Here is a 15789-nt window from a genome sequence, read left to right on the forward strand (position 1 = left end):
TGCTGCAGGGGTGAGTGAGAGTGGAGAATATTTTGTAAAGGGAAAAATGATCTGTTCTCAAGAAAATTAGTTACAGGAAAGTTGAGGATCTAGAAATTATTTCTCTTAAAACTACCAGTGTTCTGTGGCCCCTTGAAAAGTCTTCATATTTTTCTGTTTGAGGGCAACTAATCTATTTTATGAGAGTTAGAGATGAGAACGATCACAAAGATCGTAAACTCCAATATATAGCTTCTCTAAGCTCCTCCTAAATTCTCCTTTTCTGTATTAATCTATAGTTGTTTAACAAAAGAGGACAGAGGAGGTGCAACTGAGTTCCTCAGGCAACTGTAGTCTGGCACTTTGACTCTTCTAGACAGAACGAATTGCACTCATTACCAGTATCATCAGGTCTGAAGATGGATCTATGCAGAGGTGACAGCCAGAACACAGCAGAGAAATCTAACAGTTAGATGGAACCTCAGGAATAGAAGAAAACCAACAGACCCGAGAGATTACAGGTCTTCACAGTGAATAGGGGAGAAGCCAGATTTAGAAGTTTCACCCATTCAAGTTCAATCTTTATATACTGAGTTTTTATCAATTAACGTTTTGCTTTGGTAGAAAGAAACCTCAGCCACCTTAAGTTAAACTTTGGCTAAGCCTAATTTTGGCAATATACACTCAGAATTTTGACTGTTTTTGATATTGGGAAAGGAGAGTATAACACCTTCTTTCTCTCCTTGACTCAAGATTAAGAATCATTATAAAGACAAAAGGATCAGTACCAGTTTTTCAGCAAATGCCTCCCTCCAAATTTTGAACTTCCTTTTACTATCTCAGAATTTACCTATGACCTATGTCTCTGAACACTTTTTAAGCCTATTTACATTTTATATTGTGGTAACAGTGTTTCCTTTAATTACCCTAAAATCACCTTCTCTATAAATGTCAGGGATTTCCCTCTTCAGTGTCATTCTGGATAAATAGATTTTCTGAAACTTCACCAAATCCTGCCTGTCTTCCTGGAGGGGGTTGTATCTAAACAGGCACCTGGATGTCCAGACACCTCTGCCATTGACTGAGACAAAAGGGAAGACCTACTGTGTTTGTTTTTAAACTGTTGCTATGTTCTGGCATTCAAAATGTTCAAAGATGCCTAGCATTGCTTGAAAAAGAAATAACCTTCTAAGAAACAGACCAAGTTGAAAAGTAGTTTTTGTTAGCAGAAAGGCAGTGTGACTGTCATCATTCCTTAGCAGGGTGACAGAGGTGTTGCTTGCATGCAAAATAGCCTACAGAGGCACAGAACAAGGGTTCAGGCCAAAGGGGAAGGAAGAAATGGACCATTGTCAGGCTTAGTGAATTATTGTAAGTGGTTTACAATCTAACTTTATGATACAACAACTTTTAAGTTCTCCATATGGTAAAGAATCTGCCTGCAATGTGGGAGACCTGGGTTCAGTCCCTGGGTTGGGAAGATCCCCTGGAGAGGGGAAAGACTACCCTCTCCAGTATTCTGGCCTGGAGAATTCCATGAACTGTAGTCCATGGGGTCTCAAAAAGTCGGTCATGACTGAGCGACTTCACTAGGTTCATCATAACTTTTCTTCCAAGGAGCAGGCATCTTTTAATTTCATGGCTTCAGTCACTGTATGCAGTGATTTTGAAGCCCAAGAAAATAAAGTCTGTCACTGTTTCCATTTTTTCCTCACCTGTTTGCCATGAAGTGATGGTACTGGATGCCATGATCTTTGTTTTTTGAATATTGAGTTTTAAGCCAGCTTTTTCACTCTCCTCTGTCACCTTCATCAGGAGACTCTTTAGTTCCTCTTCACTTTCTGCCATTAGGGTACTGTCATCTGCATATCTGAGGTTATTGATGTTTCTCCTGACAATCGTAACTCCAGCTTGTGCTTCATCCAGCTTGGCATTTCACATGATGTACTCTGCATATAAGTTACATAAGCAGGGTGACAGTATACAGCCTTGACGTATTCCTTTCTCAATTTTGAACTGGTCCATTGTTCCACGTCCAGTTCTAATTGTGGTTTATTGACCTTCATACAGGTTTCTCAGGAGGCAGGAAAGGGGGTCTAGTGTTCCCATCTCTTTCAGAATTTTCCACAGTTTGTTATGATCCACAGTCTGCTCAAGAGAGGCGGATACATGAACAAACACAGTAAAGTGTATGAATCTGTTCTTGTCTTTGACTTTCCTATCAGTTTAAATAGACAGGTAGAGAAAATCCATTCTGAAAAAATTTTAGATCTAGGGCCAGTCAATAGTTAGGGAGGGAAGTTAAGTGCAGCGGTTTGTAACCTGAGAGCCCTCAGTCCCTGAAGCACTTGTTTACCTTTATGGCTGCTCTTTAAGCTTCATGGCTTCAGCTGAACCTGAGAATTTCTATGTTGTAGGAGGAATAAAAACTGGAATCAAACACTGTATTAAGTTAAATAAGTAGCTGCTGTTGTGGCAGCAATCAGCATATAAGTGAGTAGTGTCTGACATATCTAGGAAAATGCCTGTCCTCGATTCTTGTCTGAACTGTGTCTCACCACCTGTTGCCTTTTCTCTAGAACAGTATCTGTTTGCCTTTTCCGTCCCTCACAGCCCTGAATAGTAGGTGCTGTATAAGTGCTGGTTACGCTTCTGTACACCAGCTGTGACAGGGCTCAGGGATCATCATGCCATTTAGTGACAATTATTCTGAAGAGCAGGAAAGCCCTAGAGTTGCTTGTGGTTTCAAGAGCATGGCTGGTGAATTCAGTCACACGCTGGATAATGATAGGCTATGCTTTCTTTATTCTTCAAGAACACAATCTCATTTTAAAAATCCCGCCTGAGATAGAATGTGGTATCTATCACAGCACTGGCTTCTGAATATTTGTAGAACATTTGTTGAAATAATGAATGAATGAATAATTGTTTTATTTTCACTACATTCAAGTGATACTCAATGTTGATAAAAATAATCAATAAACAATCTATAATAGGCTTAGAAAAGAGGTGTTTTTTTTTGAGCCAAACTGAAGCCTGGAAGACAGCCTCTCATAATTCTGAGGAGCTGATCTGGAAAAGCATGATTTTTAGCACAGTTTTATATCTGGTCAGAATAAAGAACATTAAGCAAGTCAGGGACACATTCCTTCAATGTTTCAAAACACAGGTCAGCATGTACACAGTCAGTCTGGCCTTGGCACCTGGGAAAGGAATCTTATCGAAAAGGAGGACCAGTGTCGGCTTCCCAGGAAAGGAGGCATTTAATTTTTATTTTTAAGATGGACATTCCTTACTTCTGGTCAATGTGCCCTTTTCTTAGTAATTAAAGCAGATGTACAATATATGTTTGACAGGCCACAAACAGGCTATTTTAGTTAGCTTAAATTTAACTCGTGTATAAGCCAGAATGACTTACCCATGCCTTAGTATGTGAAAATATCTTTTATCACAAGGAATTTCATCATGGTTTTATATATTTTAGTGCAACTTTGTGTCAAGGTACTGAGATGTTTTGGGTATTTACGAAATGATGAAAACAACAACAATAATAATTACCATTGATTCAACCCATCCCTGAGCCAGGAAGTTAGCATTTGTCATTTTGTATAACCTTCACAGCAACCCTAGGCAGAACCTTATATTATCCCCACTTCACAAATAAGAATTTTGAGGCTGTAAGGGCTTAAGTAATTTTCCCAACTCATGCACCTAGTAAGTGACTGTACTTAACTTGAAATACAGGTCTGCCCTTATCCAAAATTCATTTAATTAGTGTTTAATTAATTAGGGTTGATTCATGAGAATTAAGACATGCATTTTCCTCATCCTTTTAATTTCTATAAAGCAGACTTTTCTTTATATGGAATTATGCATTAAAATTACACACTGTATCTTCTACTATATAAAAATCCAACTAAAATGACCCTTTGAAAAGATAATTGTATCAGGGTCTTTTTATGTTTTATAATCTTTATGTTCTGTTAACCCACTATCAGTCATCTCTTTATAAGTCAAAGGTTAATAGGCAAGCACCCACTTTTAATTTATTAATGTATGGTGTGAATGTGTGAGCCAAAGGCAGAATTAAATCAACAGCCAGCTTCACTTTTTCTTTCAAAAAACTGAAATCACAGTGTTAAGTCTGGCTCATGAACTACTGCCAATTTCTCACTTTAAGTGAGTTTACATTTCAGTGTGAGAGAACATAAATATGAAAACATTTGTAAATGATTCCCAAGGTGAAAAAAAAGCATACATTTCTAAAAGCAGTCTTATTCTTTTTTTTTTTAAAAAAATGGGTTTTTGTTTTGTTTTTGCTTGGAATATATCTTGTGAATTAGCAATGAGTTGGAAATAATTTTTAAGATATTGAACAGCAAAGAACTCCTGTACTGTATCAATTCATGTGGTTTCTACTAAAAAGTATCACCCCATATTTGAAGGGTCATACCCTCCTTTGAAATATCTAATTTCACATGAGCCTTATTGGAATTCTAGAGAGTATTGGTTTTGAATCTTACGTTTTTGTCTCCATAAGGACTAAGGATACATCTAGAATTGAGTGCTACAGACAAGAGAGGCCAGGTATATTAAATTTTGTCATAATCCATGGGTTCTTACTAATGTCAAAAACAGCTTGTTTTTAGGTCTTGCCTTTGATGATATAATACAATAATTATGTTTTATCAAGTGCTTGATATACATTTCTTTATATATATTTTTTACATATATTCTTTATATATAAAGAATTGTGTGATTTCTTTAGCACAACTAATCTCACTAAGCCTTGTTTTTTTTTTAATCTATATAATGAGAATAATAATAGTACCTACCTCATAGATTGATTTTAAATTACCTAGAGCACATGGCTAAAAATTGGAAGAGCTGGGATTTGATTACAAGTATATCTAGCATGAGTTTGAGTGAACTCCGGGAGTTGGTGATGGACAGGGAGGCCTGGCGTGCTGTGATTCATGGGGTCGCGGAGAGTCGGACACGACTGAGCGACTGAAGAAGAAGAAGAAGAAATATCTAGCCTTGGGCTTCCCAGGTAGTGCTAGTGGTTAAAGAACCTGCCTGCCAATGTAGGAGATATAAGAGACGCGGGTTTGATCCCTGGATCAGGAAGATCCCATGGTGGAGGACATGGCAACCCACTCCAGTATTCTTGCCTGGAGAATCCCACGGACAGAGGAGCCTGGTGGGCTACAGTCCATGGCATCACACAGAGTCGGACATGACTGAAGCAACTTAGCAAGCGTGTAGCATGTATTTAACCTTAAAAGCCCAAGCTCCTAACCACTGTAACATGGAATAGTGGGCATGGACAACATATGTGCTTCCACACCTCGAAGGTCTTCCCCATTAACTGACTATTTCACGAAAGGGGAAGAGCTGTCTCCTCATGACCTTATCTATACTATCTGACCGGACACCTGTGGAAAGTAGTTTGAGTCATTCTCAGTTGAAACATAGTTTATGAAATTCCTTTTATAGGATCTGTTTGAACCTACAGTTAGCAAAATGAAACTTACAGGGAGGAACCCAAGTAGGTGCTTTGCATACACTCAGGATGAAACTGTTTTCCATATAGACTCTCCACAATGTTACCTTATTGACTCATATCTAGAGCCTCTCATATTTCTCCAATATCTTCTCTTGATCCCTGCAAGGAATCTTTTTATCCTATAACACTGGGGACTTCAAAATGGAGGAGACAACTATTCTGAATCTGCAAAGCTGATTTAAGAGTAAACTCTGCCGTGGAGGCTGTGACCTCAAGGACCTTAGTTTTTTGATGTGCAAAATGGAAATCATATTTACCTGGCTTACCTTGCAACTCTTCATTGATCGAAACAGAAAAGCATTCTACAAAGAAACAAAATGACAAAACTCTTACAGGCAAAGTGCAGCCAAACAGGATTAAATTTAAAGCCTCATTTTGGCACCTCGTGGCTGCAGTTTTGGACATAACCTAAAGTGATCAAGGTGACTGTGAAGATTAACTGAGATTCTATGATCCACTTGCAATGCAACAAATTCTAGCTAATGGATTTTCTTTATTAACATTGGGTTATGAATGGCCTTCTTTCCATGTAAGAGAATACAGAGGAAGGAAATTTTAGAAAGACCTGAATGAAGATATGTATAGATGGTGTATGTAAATTCAAAATGACTATTTGATGTTTAAATATGATCTGTAGTCTTCAAATCCTCTCAGCATGCTATTAGACCCTCAGCAGTAATTTAAAATGAAAGCATTTTCATTAAACTTCCTTTTATCCAAAGAATCTCAATTTGCAGACTTTATATTAGATCTTGTCTTTTGATCCCATAAGTTTGATAAGTAAAGCTCCTTAATAACAATTTGGTAAATAGATAAGTGATATATGTTTGCTTTTCTTGAAACCTTTCCAAATGTTCTGTTTCTCAAGTTTATCAACACAGTATATAAAGTCTTCCAAAGACCTAGCAAAAGTATGTATTATGTGCCTAGCTGATGAAGTTATGAACATGGGAGATATGATGTGTGCAAGAAAGTATGATCATGATATGAGAAGAGTTGCTAACTTTTTATTTATCCCGAATCAGCAGGTGAGTTTGGTGTAGTACAGTAGTTTTTGGCAACTTTCATTGTGTTTTAGACAAATTTCTTCTTTTGGATATAAGTATAGTCTTTATGGTGCTAATATATTTCAGAGCTCACTCAACAGAATAGCAACTGAAGCATGTTAGAAAGAATAATAAACCTAAAAATAGAGCTTTTTTATTCTCTACAGTCAAATCACTAATAAATTCTACAATGTAACATAGTAAAATGTGATACTTCTACTTTTTCTTTTTTTTTGCTTTGCTTTATCTTTCCTAGAATGACTACAAAAAACTGTCGATGCAGTGCAAAGATTTTGTTGTTGGACTCCTTGATCTGTGCAGAAATACTGAAGAAGTAGAAGCTATTCTGAATGGGGATGTTGAAATACGCCACAGTGGTGGAGATCACGGTCGTCCTAACCTCAGCCGTTTAAAACTTGCCATTAAGTATGACGTAAAAAAAGTAAGATCAGGCACAAAGCCCCTTTTATGTTATTTCAGTTTTTATTGGTGCTAAGTCAAGATGAAGAATTGGCATAATTAAGTTAAGCTGAGTTTTTCTAATTAATTGCCCTAGGTAGGATCTCTAGCAAATTCTAAGTGCCTGGCTGTGAGACATTTCACCTACACTAAATGCTGGTCTTTAAAATCTAGACTTGTTTCTGCAATGATTGACACTTTCTTTTACTTAACGAATGATGCAAAATACAAGGCATTTGTTGTAGGATGGGAACATCATTATTTAAGACCCATCTCCATTTATTAATTTAGTCCAATTCCGGACCGATGCCTTCAGTTCCTTCTTTAGTGCATTTGAATCTCCTGCGTCTTTATTTGTGGAATATTTTTAGTCTCTGTCTGCAGGCAGTGCCTCCTATTCTTGACTGCTTTCTTAGGTTACGTAAGATATCTTTAAAAAAAACAGTTTTTAAAGGTGGATTTTATAATAAAAGTAATACAGATTTATGATCAGCTTTCAAACAGTATAGACATAACCTCTTTCTGTCTTCCTATTTCTTAATGGAGAATAGTCAGTATTCTATTTTTCTCCATAAATTTATCCTGGACATCTTCACATATCAGTATGTAAACATCCACTCAACCTTTTCAAAGCCTACATATCAGTGTGCTGATTTATGGCATTATGTTCATTTAATCCATTTACTGTTTAAGGGTGTCCATTATTTTCTTTAAGTTTCTGTTATTTCAAAACATTTGATAAATTTCCCTCAAAAAAGGTATACATGTCAACAGTGTATAGAAGGGCTTATTTCTTCCACTCATGTATCATTAAACCTTACCATTCTACAAAGACAAACACTGTATCTTGATTTAATTGTCTTTGACTATTAACCATCCTTAGGAAACATTTTTAGTTCCTTTATATAATCTGTCCTTTGTCTAACCTTTTAATATTCTTTAGCAATTGTTATTTTGGATTGTTGCTTTTTGTATATTAAATAAAACTCTGTCATATGTAGCATTCATCTGTAAAAATTAAATATGTGAGAATAAAAATATTCTGAAAAGTAAAGATTCTGAAATTTAATTATATAATTTTCTTATTTGAAAGAGCTTATGGTACAGGAATATATCAATGCAATAGAATAGACAGTTTATAAAAAGATCATATGCAAATGGGAATCTAGTATCAAATACATTTAGCACATTAGGTCAGTACAGAAAAGGTAGTATACTTTTTTAAAAAAAGTTTATAGACATCTAAATTAGCAGGATCTTTATATCACTCCTTCTAGATGGAAAAAGTGCATGATCATAATAGTCCTTTTATAAAATATTGATGAAGCTTTTTATAACACTAAATTTTCAAAATTTGTCTATGCTTTGAAAGTCCATTAGTTCTAAAGGAGAAGTTTGATAAATTTGAATCCTTGAATTTACATAAACTGTATTAGAACCTCCTGCGACATTGCTTGATACCTGTCCCCTACATATTTTACATTTGTTCTCTAATTCTAACAATATTTTTTATGAGAAAGGATAGAACCTAATATTAGAACACAAGAAAAAAGCTTATGCTGAATCCTTCTTTAATCAAGCTGTTAAATGTTTTGTTACCCCCTGCTAGTTTGTAGCCCATCCAAACTGCCAACAGCAGCTCCTGTCCATATGGTATGAGAACCTTTCCGGGCTGCGGCAGCAGACCATGGCGGTCAAGTTCCTCGTGGTCCTCGCTGTTGCCGTGGGACTGCCATTCCTGGCTCTCATTTACTGGTTCGCTCCATGCAGCAAGGTACGTCTGTGAAGCCTGGACCTCTGTCAGCCTCTCAAAGTCTGTCTGGTTTGTGTATCAGAGCCAGTTAAGCAGGGAAAATTCTACTGCTCAAACAAAAATGTCAGGAAGTCAGAGTTGGGTTCACATTATAAAAATAACATTTTTGCTATAAGAAATTTTTAAAAAGCAATGGAAAGAAAAAATTCAGCTATAATAGCACTGTTAGTAATATGTGAAAGAAAACATAGTTAGATTATTCCTATTTGTCTTCTCTCCAGTCATGCCTATGCATATATTTCTACATTTTTAATGAAGCATGCATTGAGCAGAATTTCAAATAACATCCTTAAAGATTGCTTTCTTTTGTTATTCTCCCTGCTGGCAAAATTTGAGATGAAAGTTTTTGTTCATCATTTAACTAATAAATCTTAATATAAATAAAGGACAATTGTGTAAATACCTCTATAATGCTTGTTTCAATGAAGAGGATTTATTTTGGGACAGTATAGGGAAAAGACTCTGATGCTGGGAAAGGTTGGGGGCGGGAGGAGAAGGGGACGACGGAGAATGAGATGGCTGGATGGCATCACCGACTCTGTGGACATGAGTTTGAGTGTACTCCGGGAGTTGGTGGTGGACAGGGAGGCCTGGCGTGCTGTGATTCATGGGGTCGTGGAGAGTCGGACACGACTGAGCGACTGAACTGAACTGAACTGAACTGAATACATTGTAACCTGATAGCAAAGATAGCTTTTTTTGTTTGTTTGTTTTTATTTTTAGCAGACTCCTTCTGCCCAGACTTTGATGAAACTGGTTTGCTCAAATGAACCTAGCCTTTCAGAACAAGGTTGGAAAATGTTGACCTGTCATTCTTTAACAGGCATAGAAATTTGCCCTGCATTGCCAACAATCTTATTCTTCATATTTTGGAAGGCACATTTCTGGAATCTTTTAAGTTTCAACTCGGAGAGTCAAACTTAAACAATTCTAAAGCGATGTAGCTAAAATGTCTTTTGGACCATCTATTTATGTGCGGTGTAGATATGCCAGTTGAATCACTTGCTGTTCTTAAACCTGGATATGGCTTATTTTCACATGGGTCCAAACATCTTGCCATTGTTTTTTTATTTATTGCCAACATTTTAAAAAAATATTATTTAGTCACATATTTGGTGCTTTAACCTTATAGGAATGTTTCTAAGTGGCTTATAGTAAGAAGCTGGTGCAAAGCCTTTTTCACATAGTGGGAGCTTCATCATTACTTGCAGTGATGAAGATAAGAACTGGTAGAAACTGGGCATTTCTCCTGAGGGTAACATCTATCATCATAAATGTTTTCCCCATAAAGGCCAAAAATTGATTCATAAATAAAATATAAAGGAGGAAAATAAAATGAAAATAGTGATATTTACTAGAATTAGAATTTATAGCTTGGATTTTTTTTTCTAGAAAGTTAAACTTTTCCATTTTTTCCGTTTTTCATAGGAATGACAGATTTCATTTTGAAAAAGCTAATTAATCCTCCTTACTAAAACAAAGGCCACATCTATGTATGTGGTCTCTATTCTGCTTCTACACGCATTTCTGGGTTCTTCCGAGATTTATACTGAATTATGCTTGTTATTACTCTGTGATCAGTTAAACTGTAATATATTTTCTAAAGTGAATAATTGCCCCTCTCCATAATGAGCTCAAAAACATAATGCCTTTCAGAGGGTTTGGTGTTTGACAGACTATTTTTGGCATTCCTTAGAGTTGCACATTTCTTAATTTTTGATTAAATCCTAATCAACCTGATTTCCTTCACTATTTCTTCTTCCCTGACTATGTTTCTTTCTGGCATCTGTTTTTCATCCTCATTTAGATCATTAAGGCAAATAATCAAATTAAAAGGACACTGTCAATGTATTTTTTTCTCATATCTAAAATCTATTTTACTGACTCTTATTTAGGGTTTGAAGCATGATTATAAAATATATTTTATATTTTCCCTTTAGTGATACAGATATAAATATTACAGCTTAAAGAATTTTTTTAATAAGGGAAAATTACTCAAGCTGTATTGATACTTTTATTTAAAATATTGTTTTACTTAAAAATTCAAAAACATCCATGAAAATTATACAGATCAAATTGCAGGCCTATGCACCTTGACAGGGAGAAGGCAATGGCAAGCCACTCCAGTACTCTTGCCTAGAAAATCCCATGGATGGAGGAGCCTGGTAGGCTGCAGTCCATGGGGTCGCTAAGGGTCGGACACGACTGAGCGACTTCACTTTCACTTTTTACTTTCACACATTGGAGAAGGAAATGGCAACCCACTCCAGTGTTCTTGCCTGGAGAATCCCAGGGACGGGGGAGCCTGGTGGGCTGCCATCTATGGGGTCACACAGAGTCGGACACGACTGAAGTGACTCAGCAGCAGCAGCAGCAGCACCTTGACAGAGTCCCTGTTTCTGTTTAGAGCTTGGTTTTCATTCCTCGAGTTTGCTCTTTAAGAAATTCTTTTTTGTCCTTACTTGTTCTCTTTTTTCTACCATAATCCAAATATGTTTTATGCTCATTATAGTGAAAATAGGTCATGCTGTGATTTCAAATCATTTTGGCTTCAGCTAGAACTAATTTCAACCTCTTCTATTTACTATTGGTATTTAATAGCTATTTGATCATAAATGCATACTTAAAAAGAATATGATGTAATATTTAAAGTTCTTCCTTTCAGTCATTTTTCAGGTACATCAGTTTTTTTATTTTCTTTTGTGTAGCAGAGTTTTATTAAAGTGCAAAGGGACAGAGAAAGCTTCTGACACAGACATCAGAAGGCGGATGGAGAGTGCCCCCTTCACTAGAGTTAACAAGGGGGTTGCTGCTGCTGCTAAGTCACTTCAGTCGTGTCCGACTCTGTGTGACCCCATAGACGGAAGCCCAACAGGCTCCCCCGTCCCTGGGATTCTCCAGGCAAGAACACTGGAGTGGGTTGCCATTTCCTTCTCCAATGTGTGAAAGTGAAAAGTGAAGTCGCTCAGTCGTGTCCGACCCTTAGCGACCCCATGGACTGCAGCCTACCAGGCTTCTCCATCCATGGGATTTTCTCAAGGGGGTTATATACTTTTTAAATTAGTTATCACAATAAATCAAAAGACTGTCTCAAGGTTGAAAAGATCTTACTAGATCCACTCCCACAATTTACATTTTAGGATGACAGGATTAGAACTTAACAATAGAAAGACCCTACCAGACCCACTCCCATAATATACATTCTAAGATATCAGGATTAGTGAGAAGGTTTTCAGGAAGCAAAAACTGTCCTCAAGCAGGCTACATTGTTGTTATATAATCCCTAGTACAGAGTTTAAACTGAATTGTTTTTTTGTGTAATCATCAGTTCTGGGCTTAAAGAAAAAAAAATGTTTTATATGACTAAGACTAAGGAATGTAGAGAAAAAAAAAGTTTCTCCTTTCTTCCTCCTTGAGAATTCCAGACTCCTGTCTCTTCCTCAGAAACACCAGACCCCTCTCTCCCTGGGGACCCTGGACTTCTTATCAACCTGCCTAGGAATTGACTCTCTCATCTCCCCCCTTTACTTTTAGGAGAATTATATTGCCAAGGGAAAGGGGCATTGTTTTCTTTACATAACTACTTCCTGCTGTTGAGGGGTGTGGTCCCTAAATCATTGAGGCAAAATATTCTCCTAACCGTCATATGGAGGGTCTCTGATCCAGGGGCCCCAAGTAATAGTTGGAGAAGGCTGTGGCACTCGTAGGAGCTTGAACAATCTTTTGTAACCTAAAAGCTTTCAGACGGCGAGAAACAAATCCAGTTACACAGTTACAGATGTAAGGCAAACAGCAAAAACAGAACAGTTAGAATTATTACCATGGGGAGCTAGTTAACATTTCCCAAAGTGAGATGACTGTGACTTCAGGAGTATCCATAGCCTGATTCATTTTGTTCATGTGTTTAGTACAGTGAGTAACATTAGTACTCATGTCTGGTATATATGTACAACATTGGGTATGAATAATGGCACAAGTTCCTCCTTGTGTGGCTGTTAGAATATCTAAGGCCAATCTGTTTTGTAAAACCATCTTTCTAATTTGTATTTGTTCAGCTTTAAGGACTGAAAGTTAGTCAGAGCATCAACTTGTAGCATAAGATTTAATCTGTATTTCCCAAAAAGGGAACGGATATTGTAGCCAGATGATCATACCAGTGAAATACAGACCTTGCCCAACAAGTTTTTCTTTTTTTTCTGCCGTGTTTTTTTAATTTAATTAATTTATTTTTTATTGAAGGATAATTGCTTTACAGATTTTTGCTGTTTTCTGTCAAAACTAACATGAATCAGTCATCAGTTCAGTTCAGTCCAGTTCAGTCGCTTAGTCGTGTCCGATTCTCTGTGACCCCATGAATCACAGCACGCCAGGCCTCCCTGTCTATCACCAACTCCCGGAGGTCACTCAAACTCATCCACAGAGTCAGTGATGCCATCCAGCCATCTCATTCTCTGTCGTCCCCTTCTCCTCCCGCCCCCAACCTTTCCCAGCATCAGAGTCTTTTCCAGTGAGTCAACTCATTGCATGAGGTGGCCAAAGTATTGCAGTTTCAGCTTTAGCATCAGTCCTTCCAATGAACACCCAGGATTGATCTCCTTTAGAATGGACTGGTTGGATCTCCTTGCAGTACAAGGGACTCTCAAGTGTCTTCTCCAACACCACAGTTCAAAAGCATCAATTCTTTGGCGATCAGCTTTCTTCACAGTCCAACTCTCACATCCATACATGACCACGGGAAAAACCATAGCCTTGACTAGATGGACCTTGGTTGGCAAAGTAATGTCTCTGCTTTTTAATATACTATCTAGGTTGGTCATAACTTTCCTTCCAAGGAGTAAGCGTCTTTTAATTTCATGACTGCAATCAGCATCTGCAGTGATTTTGGAGCCCAAAAAAAATAAAGTCTGACACTGTTTCCACTGTTTTTCCATCTATTTCCCATGAAGTGATGGGACCAGATGCCATGATCTTTGTTTTCTGAATGTTGAGCTTCAAACCAACCTTTTCACTCTCCTCTTTCACTTTCATCAAGAGGCGTTTCAGTTCCTCTTCACTTTCTGCCAGAAGGGTAGTGTCATCTGCATATCTGAGGTTATTGATATTTCTCCCAGCAATCTTGATTCCAGCTTATGCTTCTTCCAGCCCAGCATTCCTCATGATGTACTCTGCGTATAAGTTAAATAAGCAGGGTGACAATATACAGCCTTGACGTACTCCTTTTCCTATTTGGAACCAGTCTGTTGTTCCATGTACAGTTCTGACTGTTGCTTCCTGACCTGCATACAGGTTTCTCAAGAGACAGGTCAGGTGGTCTGGTATTCCCATCTCTTTCAGAATTTTCCACAGTTTATTGTGATCCACACAGTCAAAGGCTTTGGCATAGTCAATGAAGCAGAAATAGATGTTTTTCTGGAACTCTCTTGCTTCTCCATGATCCAGCGGATGTTGGCAATTTGATCTCTGGTGCCTCTGCCTTTTCTAAAATCTGCTTGAATATCTGGGAGTTCATAGTTCACATATTGCTGAAGCCTGGCTTGGAGAATTTTGAGCATGAATTTACTAGCGTGTGAGATGAGTGCAATTGTGCGGTAGTTTGAGCATTCTTTGGCATTGCCTTTCTTTGGGATTGGAATGAAGACTGACCTTTTCCAGTCTTGTGGCCACTGCTGAGTTTTCCAAATTTGCTGGCATATTGAGTGCAGCACTTTCACAGCATCATCTTTCAAGATTTGAAATAGCTCCACTGGAATTCCATCACCTCCACTAGCTTTGTTCATCGTGATGCTGTCTAAGGCCCACTTGACTTCACATTCCAAGATGTCTGGCTCTAGGTCAGTGATCACGTTATTGTGACTATCTTGGTCATGACGATCTTTTTTGTACAGTTCTTTTATGTATTCTTGCCACCTCTTCTTAATATCTTCTGCTTCTGTTAGGTCCATACCATTTCTGTCCTTTATCGAGCCCATCTTTGCATGAAATGTTCCCATGGAATCTCTAATTTTCTTGAAGAGATCTCTTGTTTTTCCTTCTGTTGTTTTCCTCTATTTCTTTGCATTGATCGCTGAGGAAGGCTTTCTTATCTCTCCTTGCTATTCTTTAGAACTCTGCATTCAGATGCCTTCCTTTTCTCCTTTGCTTTTCGCTTCTCTTCTTTTCACAGCTTTTTGTAAGGCCTCCTCAGACAGCCATTTTGCTGTTTTGCATTTCTTTTCCATGGGGAAGGTCTTGGTCCCTGTCTCCTGTACAATGTCACGAACCTCCTTCCAGAGTTCATCAGGCACTTTATCTATCAGATCTAGTCCCTTCAATCTATTTCTCACTTCCACTGTATAATCATAAGGGATTTGATTGAGGTCATTTCTGAATGGTCTAGTGGTTTTCCCTACTTTCTTCAATTTAACTCTGAATTTGGCAATAAGGAGTTCATGATCTGAGCCACAGTCAGCTCCTATACAAATATCTCCTCCCTTTTGAAACTCCATCAGTTTTTCACTTTGGTCAATTATTCTTTACAGTTTTTTTTTTTTTTTCAGAAATTTGTTTACATCACAGAATATATAGATGACAAATTTTACTATGAGTAACTCATAGTAAACTCAAAGGAGTAACTCCAGTTCCTAAAGTCCACTGAATCTCCTAGCATCTCTATAGGGAAACGCAACTCTCAATGATTTGTGATAATAAATGGAAAACATGAATATCCACATACATCACTTTAGTTTCCTGTAAGCCAACTTTTTATGTGTTTTCTTGTTTTATTTTTTCTTTAAACCACAACCTTTAATAAGCAACAAAAGTACTTGGTTTGATTCTCCTGTTTGCCCTCTGGATGGAATGAAGGAGTCGATTGCAGAGGGCCAGGAACCCCGTGAAGAGCGAGAGTGAGCCTGGTCAGGAGGGAGGTGTGGCTCAGCGCCCAG

At 37.6% G+C, this 15789-nt stretch overlaps 1 protein-coding gene across 2 annotated transcripts in view; it reads left to right on the forward strand.

The window, feature by feature from the left end:
* The window catches only part of TRPC6 (transient receptor potential cation channel subfamily C member 6), a 172060-nt gene that overhangs the window by 123755 nt on the left and 32516 nt on the right, over window positions 1-15789 (forward strand). For both annotated transcript variants that reach the window (XM_055422891.2, XM_055422892.2), the window contains exons 3-4: window positions 6851-7036; window positions 8663-8827. In XM_055422891.2, the coding sequence (XP_055278866.1) occupies window positions 6851-7036; window positions 8663-8827 (351 nt within the window). The remainder of the gene's footprint in view (window positions 1-6850; window positions 7037-8662; window positions 8828-15789) is intronic.

The sequence above is a fragment of the Moschus berezovskii genome, chromosome 14 (genome assembly GCF_049115385.1).
Source record: "Moschus berezovskii isolate FMDL1 chromosome 14, NW_MosBer_1.0, whole genome shotgun sequence".
In the NCBI taxonomy this organism is placed as follows: domain Eukaryota; kingdom Metazoa; phylum Chordata; class Mammalia; order Artiodactyla; family Moschidae; genus Moschus; species Moschus berezovskii.